At 29.3% G+C, this 12,883-nt stretch overlaps 2 protein-coding genes across 6 annotated transcripts in view; both read left to right on the top strand.

The window, feature by feature from the left end:
* The window catches only part of LOC123296498 (E3 ubiquitin-protein ligase HECTD1), a 33,164-nt gene extending 29,527 nt beyond the window's left edge, over positions 1 to 3,637 (top strand). For 3 of the 5 annotated variants that reach the window (XM_044877986.1, XM_044877987.1, XM_044877983.1), the window contains 2 exons: positions 166 to 1,878; positions 2,996 to 3,637. In XM_044877986.1, coding sequence (XP_044733921.1) covers positions 166 to 1,878; positions 2,996 to 3,278 — 1,996 coding nt within the window. In that variant the 3' untranslated portion in view covers positions 3,279 to 3,637. The remainder of the gene's footprint in view (positions 1 to 165; positions 1,879 to 2,995) is intronic. The other 2 variants (XM_044877984.1, XM_044877988.1) reach the window with 1 other exon arrangement.
* Positions 3,638 to 10,068: 6,431 nt separating this feature from the next.
* On the top strand, positions 10,069 to 11,813 carry LOC123294558 (malate dehydrogenase, cytoplasmic). The gene is made up of 2 exons (XM_044875627.1): positions 10,069 to 10,220; positions 10,609 to 11,813. Exons 1-2 carry the CDS (start codon positions 10,218 to 10,220, stop codon positions 11,611 to 11,613), a joined length of 1,008 nt encoding a protein of 335 aa, XP_044731562.1. The 5' UTR covers positions 10,069 to 10,217; the 3' UTR covers positions 11,614 to 11,813.
* The last annotated feature ends 1,070 nt before the right edge of the window (positions 11,814 to 12,883 follow it).

Genomic DNA, 12,883 nt, shown 5'->3' with positions numbered 1-12,883 from the left:
CCAAGCTAAGTTAAATGACTAAAAAAAATTTTTACGGGCTTGTAGTGGTTAGAAAAATTTTATTGATAGAGAAATAATTCCCTTCTTCCCTTCAATTGGTCATCTTTAGGAACTAAACTTTATTTCGTATATTTTTATTGTAAAATATTATTTATATTGTTTCAGGATAATATATCGAGAAATTAAAGATGATAACAATGAGAATGAAGAAGGCCGAACTACACCAGTTGTTACATTATTTTCACGAAGTGGTAGTGGAAGTGTCGCAGGTACTACTCTATCACCTGGCACTCCAGTTCCTGGAACACCATCCGTATCTAGTTGTACTGTAGAAGATGTTTTACAATTGTTACGACATTTATATGTAATTACCACCTCTTCCGAGGTATATTCAGAAAATTTACGTTCCGAATTATTATTAAATACTACAGTATCATCATCTAGAGACTTATCACCAGAAGAATTTATGAGTAAAAAATTAACGAATAAATTATTACAACAAATCCAAGATCCATTAGTGTTATCTAGTTCAAGTTTACCAACTTGGTGTGAAGAATTAAATCAATCATGCCCATTCCTATTTCCTTTTGAAACACGACAATTATACTTCAATTGTACAGCATTTGGAGCATCAAGAAGTATTGTTTGGCTACAAACACAACGAGATGTTACATTGGAACGACAACGAGCACCTGGTTTATCACCAAGACGAGATGATCCACATGAATTCCGTGTAGGTCGATTAAAACATGAACGTGTCAAAGTACCTCGAGGTGATGATTTATTCGAATGGGCTTTCCAAGTAATGAAAGTACATTCTGATCGTAAATCAATATTAGAAGTTGAATTTATCGGTGAAGAAGGTACAGGACTTGGTCCAACTTTAGAATTCTATGCATTAGTAGCTGCTGAATTTCAACGTCGTGATTTGGGTATGTGGATATGTGACGATGAAACTGATTATATGCAACAATCAATTGATTTGGGTGAAGGTACAAAACCACCTGGATATTATGTTCGTCGTTCAACTGGTCTATTCCCAGCACCACTCCCACAAAATTCAGACATATGTGATAATGTAATAAAGTATTTTTGGTTTTTGGGTGTATTTTTAGCTAAAGTTTTACAAGATAATAGACTTGTTGATTTACCTTTATCGCATGCATTTTTAAAATTAATGTGTCATGGTGAAATACGAAATAATGTTAACGAACGTATCGGATTGGTTAGTTTACGACGAGATATTGAAGATGATGTTATGACATCTAGTTTAATATCAGAAGAAAGTGAAAAAGAATTAGAATTAGATCCACCAAAAGTTAATCCAGAAAGTGATCGAACATCTGCGGCGTGGTATCAAGGGATATTAGGACAAGAAGATCTATTTGAAATTGATCCAATACGTGCAACATTCTTAAAACAAATTCATGATATTGTACAACGTAAATTAAAAATAATGCAGGATAATAGTTTATCAACTGAAACAAAATTACATCAAATACAAAATTTAAGTTTAAATACACCATCTGGACCTATTTTACTTGAAGATTTAGCTTTAACATTTACATATTCACCTAGTTCACGAATATTTGGTTTTACATCAGTGGAATTAGTTGAAAATGGTGCTGATATTGAAGTGAATATTGATAATGTTGAGGAGTATTCTGATCTCACAACAGCGTTCAGTTTAGATAAAGGCATTTCTAGACAATTAGACGCTTTTCATAGAGGTTTTTCAACTGTATTTCCTATTGAAAAATTATCTGCATTTAGTCCAGAAGAAATTCGTATTATGTTATGTGGTGATCAAAATCCAAAATGGACTAGAGAAGATTTATTAAATTATACCGAGCCAAAATTAGGATATACACGAGATAGGTATGTACATTTATATATTTATAAAATCTATTTGTCTGTCGTTTTGATTTCTTAAGTTTTACACTTTTGATGAGAAAGTAAAAAATGTTAACAAAATGTAGAAAATTAACTTAAAATTCTAGTTACTTTAATGTTAATGTAAATATATAGGTCCGTGATATACAGGGTGTCCGTGACTTGATGGACATAACTTAAAAGCGTATTCTTTGAACAATTTTATGTCGTAAGTGCCTTATGTTCTTTTGGCCAAAACCCAATAGTTAAGACATTGTTGAGTAAAGTAATTTAATGTTTTATTAATTATAAATTTTTGTATTAGTAATGCAAATGTAATTAATATTTTGATTTAAATGCCCCCTCGCTCCCTCACAACACATAACTGCTCTTTTAGTAATTGAAGGATCTCTGAAAAGCATCTGGGTAGTCTCATATGGTTGCAGTTACAGCCACAATACACCAGAAATGAGGTAATTCAAAATATTATGGCTGCAGCTGCATCCATACAAGACGACCCAGATACTTTCCAGAGAGCTACGTCTTAAATTACTATAAGAGCAATAATATGTTGTGAGGCAGCGGGGGATATTTTGAACCAAATATTTGCTTACATTTGTACCCGGTACCGGACTTGATATAAACGAAACGTCTTTCGTAAATTAAAAAAAATGTATTCATCTTAAAATTAGCCTGTTTTGGTAGAACATGTTAACATAAGCGTTTTTCGAACTTCCAAACAATTTTGATAGGCGCTTTTCAATATAGACACTGTGTAGTCTTTAGCTCCTTCAAAGAATTTTTATTTTCTGGGAAACAATAATGTCTTTTTTATGGAGCCAAGAAACGTAATGGATCAAACTGTGAATCCCTCTCTTCCCTGGAAAGTTTTACTATTCAAAAACCTGTATTTTTTATAAAAATTGCCTTTTCTAAGATTTATAACCAACTTACTTCGTTTGATATACATGATATTGATCAGAAATATCGTAACTTCCATTGCTTTTTTAATATCTGAATCAATGAGGTTTACAATCATAGAATAATGCAAGGATTTACTTCTTATGTGGCTCGTTTCGAATTTTTTACTATTATTTACTATTACTATTAAATTTTTTTTCAGTCCCGGTTTCCAACGTTTCATCAACGTTCTAGTGGATATGACACCCGAAGAGCGTAAAGCATTTTTACAATTCACAACTGGTTGTAGTTCATTACCACCAGGTGGTTTAGCGAATTTATATCCACGTTTAACTGTGGTGCGCAAAGTAGATGCTGGTGAAGGTTCATATCCATCTGTGAATACATGTGTGCATTACTTAAAGTTACCAGACTATCCAACAGAAGAATTATTAAAAGAACGATTAATTGCAGCCACTAGAGAAAAAGGTTTTCATCTCAATTAAAAAAATAAATTTAAAATAAAAAAAGTTGTTTGCTATATTAATATTGTACATTAAAAATACCAAATAAAATTATTTAGTATGTGTTCCAAAATTCAAAACCCTTTAAGAAAAAATTATAAAAAAAGGCTTCAGTGGTATTAATGAATGAATTTACTAACATAGTAAATTTTGGGAAATCTTAGTGTGAAAAAGAGATTTTTAGATTGCAATATTTTCAAAATATTACGATAAAAATTATGTATTTAGAGATCAAGTTTGTAAAACAATTGTGATTTTTTGCTTCTTCTTTTTGTATAACAAACTCAGACAGAGACTGTACACGGTAAAGAATTAATTTATAAAAAAAAAAAATTATGAAATTGGAATAATATTTTCTTTATTATGTACAGATCTAAATGTGTGTTATATATTTAAAGATAAAAATTTAATATAGATAAATATGATAATTTATTGCAGAAATAATATTCTTTTGTTTAATATTTTATTATATAATTAAGTGTATTAAAACAAAAAAAAAGTTAGTTTATAGAGAGAACGTTTAAAAAATTCATTTCATTTGTTGTAAATGTTTATTTACTTACATGATGATAATACACCAATATTATAAAAATCGATCAAAATTTATTTATTCTTCCTAACATCCATTCTTGTGTTTGTTAAAATCACCTCTAAAGATTGATTTTTCTATTTCATAAAAATAAAAATTTTATTCAATTCAGTATTTTGATTCAAATTTTTGAATAAATTCTCGAGTCATACGATTATTTAATTGAACAATCATTAATTAATTAGGTTGAAAGGTTAGTAAAAGGAAAATAAATACTGAGTTCAAGAAACAAGTTTATTCAAAAAAGGTGAGTTAAAGGTATGTATATTACATTATTGATAAATATAATATGTCAAAGGTGGGGTAGTGGCTAGCTCAGTCGCCTCTGATTACATGGTACCTGGGTTCGTATCTGGCATTGCCCCGAATAATTTTAATTAAATAATTATGCCGAGATATTTTTTTTTTGGAATTATTATGAGAACCAAAAGCGACAAGTAAGTCAGAGAGGCGGGTATATTTTATATTATTTTTATTCCCACCCTCTCTTTTTCTCCTCCCCCCCTCTCTCTCTCTTACAGAAGAGTGATTTATGACATAAGTAGATAATTTATTTTTGTGAAATAACATGTTCTCCTATTACAAAATCTTATAAAATTTCATTTAATAAGAATAAATTTTAGCATGTACGACAAAAAACAAGCAAAATAAGTATTTTTTTAATATTTTGTAATAGGCGAATATGATATAAAAAAGTGGGATAAAATATATAACATGTTCTCCTGTTCCAAAATTTCAAATTTTAGTCTTAAAAAGCGAGCTCCGCGATCTTAGCACCTCATGTGCGGAATTTCGATTGACCAATTATACCATCTGAAGGGTCAGAAATTGGTCATAAAAGGTCAGTTGGTCTCATTAATTGGTCAGCATCAGAAAATTTTTTATTAAAGATTAAAGTTTTTCAAGGTCAATTAATAAGTTTAGCACCTCATTCGCAGAAAAAATAAAAAACTCCACCTATGCGCGATCGGGATGCATTCGCTGATAATTGGTCAGCTAATATAAATAATTGGTCAGTTTAATTTAATATTAAAAAAAATTAAAAAAGTTGTCTCTGTCGTAACGCGCATGCTTTGAGCCGGATGGTTTTATCAGGGCAGTGAGTACTTACGCACAGCTCTTCACTATAAACCAGACAGAGTAGGGGAAATATTTTTTTTATCCATTTTTTTTTTTTTTGATATGTACTACTATCAAATATACATGTATATTTGATAGTAGTACATATCAACAAAAAAAAAAATGGATAAAATTTTTACTTTTAAAAAAATGAATTTTTCCTTTTATTTAAATTTTTCACTCTTTTTATACCATGTATATATGAAATATACATAGTATATTAAGTTTAGTCCCAAGTTTGTAACGCTTAAAAATAATGATGTTAGTATAAAAATTTTGTCATAGGTGTTCATAAAATCACCTAATTAGTCCATTTCCGGTTGTCCGTCCGTCCATCCGTCCGTCTGTGGACACGATAACTCAAAAACGAAAAAAGATATCGAGCTGAAATTTTGACAGCGTACTCAGGACGTAAAAAGTGAGGTCAAGTTCGTAAATGAGCATCATAGGTGAATTGGGTCTTGTAAATCGTTAGAGATAGAACAAAAGTTTAAATGTAAAATTTTTTTTCATAAACATCACTGTTTACTCGTGAGGGCGCTAATTAGGCGGAAATTTTATAATAGGTACTATACTTGATTATCAGTTATGTATGTGTCACATGTTTGTATGTGTAATGTGATAAATAAATCAACACTGACTATGCATGGTATTTCAACAATTAACTCAGTCAATTGTTTGTTTTCACTTGTATTATATATATTTGTACATATAATAAAAAATTTGAATGAATAATAATAATGGTTATTTTATATAGTAAAAAATCAATTTTCGGGATAACGTTTTCAAATTAATATAAATAAATAAATATCGTTATATATTTTAAATTTTGTTTTATTTTATTCTATCCCATTTTTCCTTTCAGAACAAAATTATTAATTAACTAATTAATTTTTTTTTAGTAAAGGTACAAACAAATTCTTATAAAATATAGGTGAGATAAAGAAGTTGGATTGTAAATACGTAATATTCTTTTTGGATTTTCATTTTATTTTTGTGTGGTATTTGGTTTGTAAAAAAAAAGTTGATGCAAAAAAATTTTTTTAAGATGAAATTAATTATATGGAATTATGTGCAAGTAATTCGTAAATAGTTTTTATGTATTTTGATTTCATTTAAATAAAGTTGAAAACTCAAACCCTGTTTTTATTTTATTTTTCCCCATCTCTCTGTAGCTATACAATATTATTTCAGTTAAAAATAGGTAAGTATTTCGAACTTCACGATAGGTAAGCATTTCAAACTTCGTTTGCCATTTTTTTTGTAATAATACTACTCAAAATTTTCCGAAAATGAGTTTTACTTTTTGTTATAATTTAAGAAAGTCGAAAATATGAATATAATTATTTATTAGTACGAATAACAGAGCCCTAATGGTATAATGGTTAGCGTATTTGCCTTCGAATAAATAGTCCCTTGGTTCGAAACTAGGCGAGGACATATATTAAAAAAAAGTTCATTAAATCTTTTAAGCAAAATCTGATTTTTATTTTCATTTTTTTTCAAATTTCCACCATAGCATGTTTGCCTAGTAAATGATGAAAAAATTAGTTTTTTTTCGTTCAAAAACTTCAATTTTTTTCACATTTCTACTAGGAGAACATCAAGGACGGACGGAATAAGTAGTACCTGATAGCAAGGTAATTGTTGTCACCTCGTAAGTCAGAAAGTTAGTGGTCTGCACACCCGTGTTTGGTGAGTGTGACCTCTAGTGGACAGACCAATAACTTTCTGCCAAAATAAAATTTTAGACTTTCGGGGTGAAAACACTTACTCATCTTTCTCCTTATCAGGAACTACTAATTCCCACTTATGTTCTCCTAGTACAAATGTTGAAAAAATTGAAAATTTTTTCGAAATTATATTAATTATTTTTTGAATAAAAATTAAACTGACCAATTATTTATATTAGCTTATTAGCTGACCAATTATCAGCGAATGCTTCCCGATCGCGCATAGGTGGAGTTTTTTATTTTTTCTGCGAATGAGGTGCTAAACTTATTAATTGACCTTGAAAAACTTCAATCTTTAATAAAAAATTTTCTGATGCTGACCAATTAATGAGACCAACTGACCTTTTATGACCAATTTCTGACCTTTCAGATGGTATAATTGGTCAATCGAAATTCCGCACATGAGTTGCTAAGATCGCGGAGCTTAAAAAGCGATTTTTTAATTTATAATTAATTACTAATTTTAATATTTTGTAATAGGAGAATATGAGTGAGATAAACTATATGACATGACCTCCTATTAAAAAGTTTCAACTTTTAGCATAACCAAGCCATTTTTGCACATACTTTTAATATTTGAAACAGGAGAACATGATTTTAAAGAGTGAGATATATTTATGATTACTTAAATTCCCACCCCCTGACAGAATAGTGATTTATGACATATGTATAACTGGCGTTATTTATAGCAAGAGGGCGGGTTGACAATCTAAACTATAAAAAGAGTGGAAAATTTTTAATATCATAAAGCATTCATGAAAAATTTAAAAAGTAAAAAATGTTAGCTACACCAGGATACGAAACATTGAACCTTCGTTCCACAGGCAAGTGCTATACCCACACAGCCACCCGGATTCTTATTAATACTATAATTAAGTTAATACGTTTGCTAAATTATTAATTTATTGATAATTTTGTTCTGAAAGAAAAAATAAGATAGAAAATTTAAAAAATAAAACAAAATTTAAAATATATAACAATTTTTATTTAATTATAACAAAAAAAAATGTTTTAAGTTTTCATGAAAAATCGTATTGTACATTTTCATAAAACAATTTAACAGAGATTTTTTTTTTCTTATTAAAGTTTTTATACAAAATATAAGCGATAGTAGTATATCATATTAGCGATAGTAATTATTTTTATTGATAGGCAATTTTATTACAAATGTGATATACAAATTGCATATCTACTGAACAAAATTAAATCTTAATATTATTTCTCTAGTCTATTTTTTCCTAAGCGGTACATTATTAAACCGCGAGTCTATTTTTCGTCATTAGCCAATACAATAACCTTTAAAATAAGGGGTAAATCATAGAATTTGATAAAAGAATAATGAATATATCGCGTGGGTAGGAAAAACAGGTTAGAAAAATGATATATACACGATCATAATCGCGAAAAGTCTTTTACATTGAGTAGCTGTTAAATTAATAATTTTGTTTTTCAATGCATAAAAAATAATTATTTCATCTAACTAGTTGAATCTGCATGTATTTTAGGCAGCAATTCAAGGTTTTTAATATAAATAATATATTCTAATTGACGTACATTTACGATTATAGTGAAGTAGGTACACTCCGATATATTCTCTATACACGCTAAAATTAAAAGTTTGATCAAAATATTTACTTCAAATGACTTTGAATTAAAATGTAAACAACTACTACGTGTACTCAAAATTATTTATTTCATTTTTTGTTATATAATTTTTAATGTTTTTATTGTATTTCAGCAGGCTAGGTGATTATGTTAGAATTATGTTTTTATGGATGTGTTATAATTCAAACATATTTAAGTCCTTATTATATATTGGAATATCGAACAAATTGTTTTTAATTGTTTAGAATTTGTTAGTAAAATGTTTAATTGTATTAAATATTATTAAATGATATTAAATTGCTATTCATTTATACAATATTTCATATAATTTGAGTACCCTATTATTATTGAACAAATTAATATTTTTATTCTCTTTTGCCTGAATTATTTTTCTTTTGAAAACTTATCAAAATTATCATATGGTACGTTTAATTAACTCAATTGAAGAAAAATATACACTAATAAATGCAAAGAAAATTCAAAATCGATCCAATAAAGTTTATTCAAGCTAGTTGAAAATCAAACTAGTTACTTATCATTCCAATAAAATAAATATTGTGGAATTAACTTTGATATATTGTCATACGATAATGTATTCATGAATATTATTCGTCCGTGAGATACATAAATCTAGAAGAAACCCGTATAGAAGATGATATATGAAATATATCAGATTATATTAGGCCCAATAAGTTGTAACGCTTAGAAATATTCATGCTACAAATAAAAGCTGTAAGTAAATTTGCTAATTAGTAATTTGAGTTCGTAAACGAGCAATATGTCATTTGGGTTATGCGTCCGTAAGACTCATCTTTTAAACCGTAACATATAGAACAAAAATTCCAATACAAAAAATGTTTTTTATTTTTTGTTTTCCCGCAAGGGTCCAAATTTGGACAAAACTTAAGTTTCTATTTTCTGAAAAAGTATAAAAAATAGAGAGCTGAAAATTGGTAGGTAACTTCAAATAGTGAGTCTATTAATTTTAATTTCATACTATACTCATCCAATAATTTTAAAGGGGTCAAAGAGATTCGAAAAAACGAAAAACAAACTCCTAATTTACCTATGTGTTTATAAATTTTTAATTTACTTTTGTGTTACTTACATAAGATTAATTTGACTTAATTCTGTAGATAAGATAATAAAATTCTTAACGTAAATTTTAGCATGAGGCTTGTATAGACACCTAAGTATACCGGCTATATTTAGCTACGAAACAAATTTTTACAATCATCAATCACGATTCCTAACAGTTTATTAGACAGTTCGAATACATGTCTTTGTTGTGTCAATGGTGTGGAGACTAAATTAGAGATGAAATTTTGCCATCGGGAACAGAGGTGGCTGATGATCATACCCAGTGCACAAAATTCAGAAATACATCTCTGTATAAATGTGCACAATGTGTAGCGAAACCAATTTTAAAAAGAATAAATAGACACAACACATCGTGTATTAACTTCATACACCATAATATAAATTTATGATTCATGCATAAATTTATATCATACAGCTTAAAACCGGTGTTTAATATCATATATCTATATTCACTATACTATTATTAAAAAAAAAAGAAAGTAAAATATAAAATAAAATTTCTTATCTATTTGGTGAACCATAAACATGACTCCGTAACAAAACTGAACGTTTTCAATAGCTATCATTGTTGTTTCATGAGTTTTTTATGACGTAATTTTGATGTTAAATACATAAAGTATAAAAATGTAAAACACTTTGACTTTGTACATCTTGTCATTCTTTAAATAGAGGTCATATGAAACGTTTTTAATCATACGTTTGATAAGTTTTAGATAGAAAAGACGTATCCATTTTTGAGTTTTTCTAGTATTTTCGACATCTAAATAATTTAAAATGGTTAGTTGGGTTTTTTCTAATATAATTTTTAAATTTACGTTTATAATAAATGTATTTTTTTTACGAAAAATGTTTTAAAACACAGCACATTAATTAGTGTTTAATTAAGTTTAAAAAAATGTTGCCCATTTTTTTTTATATCAAATGTTTTAAATTTGGTAAAAAAGTAGTTTGTGGATTAATTATATAGTGTATTATTTTGTTTTATTGATGAAGTTTGTAAAATGGGTTTACAATTAAAAGATTTAATCCGGCTTTCAAAGCCGGTGTACTCGTGTCATTGTAATATGTGTAAAGCCAAATTATTTGTAATATTAATAACTTAACATTTGTTTTAAACAAAAATTTAAGTTCAAGAATGGCTAAAAATTGTTTATCTCTTTTCCAGGAACCTGGATTATTAGAACCTATTCGTGTAGTAGTCACTGGTGCTGCTGGACAGATAGCATACTCTTTACTCTATCAAATTGCGAAAGGAGATGTTTTTGGAGCAAATCAACCAATCATTATCCATTTATTGGATATCCCACTCATGATGGATGTTTTACAAGGAGTAGTTATGGAACTTGTAGATTGTGCACTTCCATTGCTCGTCGGTATTGTTCCCACTGATGATCCTAATGTAGCATTCAAGGGAGTATCTGCAGCATTCCTTGTTGGATCAATGCCAAGAAAACAAGGCATGGAACGTAAAGATTTACTTTCCGCTAATGTTAAAATTTTCAAAGTACAAGGAGAGGCCTTAAATAATCATGCCTCAAAGGATGTTAAAGTATTAGTTGTAGGAAATCCCGCGAACACAAATGCCTTAGTTTGTTCCAAATACGCACCATCAATTCCACGTGAAAACTTTACTGCCATGACACGATTAGATCAAAATCGTGCACAAGCAGAAATTGCATCACAATTAAAAGTTGGTGTAGCCAAAGTAAAAAATGTTGTCATTTGGGGAAATCATTCATCCACTCAATATCCAGATGCTCGTTATGCTACAGTAGAATTAAATGGACAATCAGTTTCAGTTCCTGAGGCCATTAAGAATGATAAATTTTTAAAGGAGACTTTCGTAGATACAATTCAAAAGAGAGGTGCTGCAGTTATCGCTGCCCGAAAAATGTCATCAGCCATGTCTGCAGCTAAGGCTGCCGCTGATCATATGCGTGATATTTGGCAAGGAACTGGTGATAGATGGGTTTCAATGGGTGTTATTAGCGATGGTAGCTATGGTGCTCCAAAAGATGTCGTCTTTTCCTTCCCCGTAACAATTAGTAATCGCCAATGGAAAATTGTACCAAATCTACAAATTGATGATTTCTCTAAAGCAAAATTGGAAATTACTGGTAAAGAATTACTTGAGGAACGGGATGATGCTTACTCAGTCTGTGAGCAATGACTAGGAAACGGTAGTAAATTGTAAAAAATTCAACTGATTTACATACTCAAAAAAAAAATTTATAATAAAACTTTTTAAGAAGCTTTTAATATATGCATTTATTATGTGACCTATATAATTATTATGTAATTAAATAAAAGTATATTTTTGTTGAATATAATGTTTAATTGGCTTGGTTGGTGTAGGTTATATATGGTTTATTTTTTGTTTTTATTTGAACCATTTTTCGTTAATAAATTTTCAATCGTAAATTTGATAATTACATAAAACTTATTTAGTTCCTTTTCTTCCCGCGGTTAAAAGTATGGGGGCCTATCATATAAAAATTTGACAACCAACTGTGTCCTTCAGTAGCTTTTTAACCTGGATCAAAGTTAATCCTAGTCCGCCACCAAATTAGCAAAGAGTAACATTCATAATAAGAGTAATCACTAGCTAATTCTTACTGATGAGATGACTACTCGGTAGTCGAAAATACGTATTTTAAAAATACAAAAAACTGATCTAGGAAATTGGGGCAATAATCGAAATTTATGGTCATGTATATTAATTCGAGTATCGGTAATGTTGATGAACTACATTTTAATTAATTATAATAGAGATCTATTGAGACCGCGTTTAGCGGTGGGTCGGTTTGATCATCCAGTTTTTGCATACCGACGCGGCATAGACGCAAGTGAATTTTTTAATATTTTTCGCAATGGTCAAGCTCGAGTGTTTAAGAGACTATTAGCTATAGTCAACGATACTAAGTTAATGCTGGATATGTTTGCTCATATTCTAGGATAAGGCACGTTAAAAAAATTCCATAAATCCTATTTTTTGTAGCGTGTTAAATAAGCTTCTGAGTCCATGTTCAGTATTTTCTCATAGGAAATATATATGGCAGAACGACTATTTTGAGGGGAAGGTGGAAATAAAATGAGTAAAAATTAAAGTTTCTGCTCCTAGCCAAATAAGTTCCTTAACAACCCCACAAATGTTACGTAATGCTAGCAGACATACACCCTCCCTTCCCCACTTATATTAATCAAATCGTGTTATCTTTTTTCGGGAGTTTGGGAGAAGTGAGAGACTGACGATTTTGGACCCCCTCTCCTTTCACGTAAGCGTACATAAGATTTCTCGAACCTCCCTTCCCCCTTCTTACGTAAGATTCAATTTTGTTTTACCAATTAAGAAAACGTTGTTAGAAAAGGAGCAGTTACACTAAAACTAGTTTAAAAAGTTTAATTGTCCAGCAAAAATAGGCGTTGTATAGGACATTTTC

Source organism: Chrysoperla carnea, chromosome 3, assembly GCF_905475395.1.
Source record: "Chrysoperla carnea chromosome 3, inChrCarn1.1, whole genome shotgun sequence".
NCBI classification, from domain to species: domain Eukaryota; kingdom Metazoa; phylum Arthropoda; class Insecta; order Neuroptera; family Chrysopidae; genus Chrysoperla; species Chrysoperla carnea.
The sequence above is the reverse complement of the archived record's forward strand: the minus strand, read 5'-3'. Positions and strand labels throughout refer to the sequence as shown.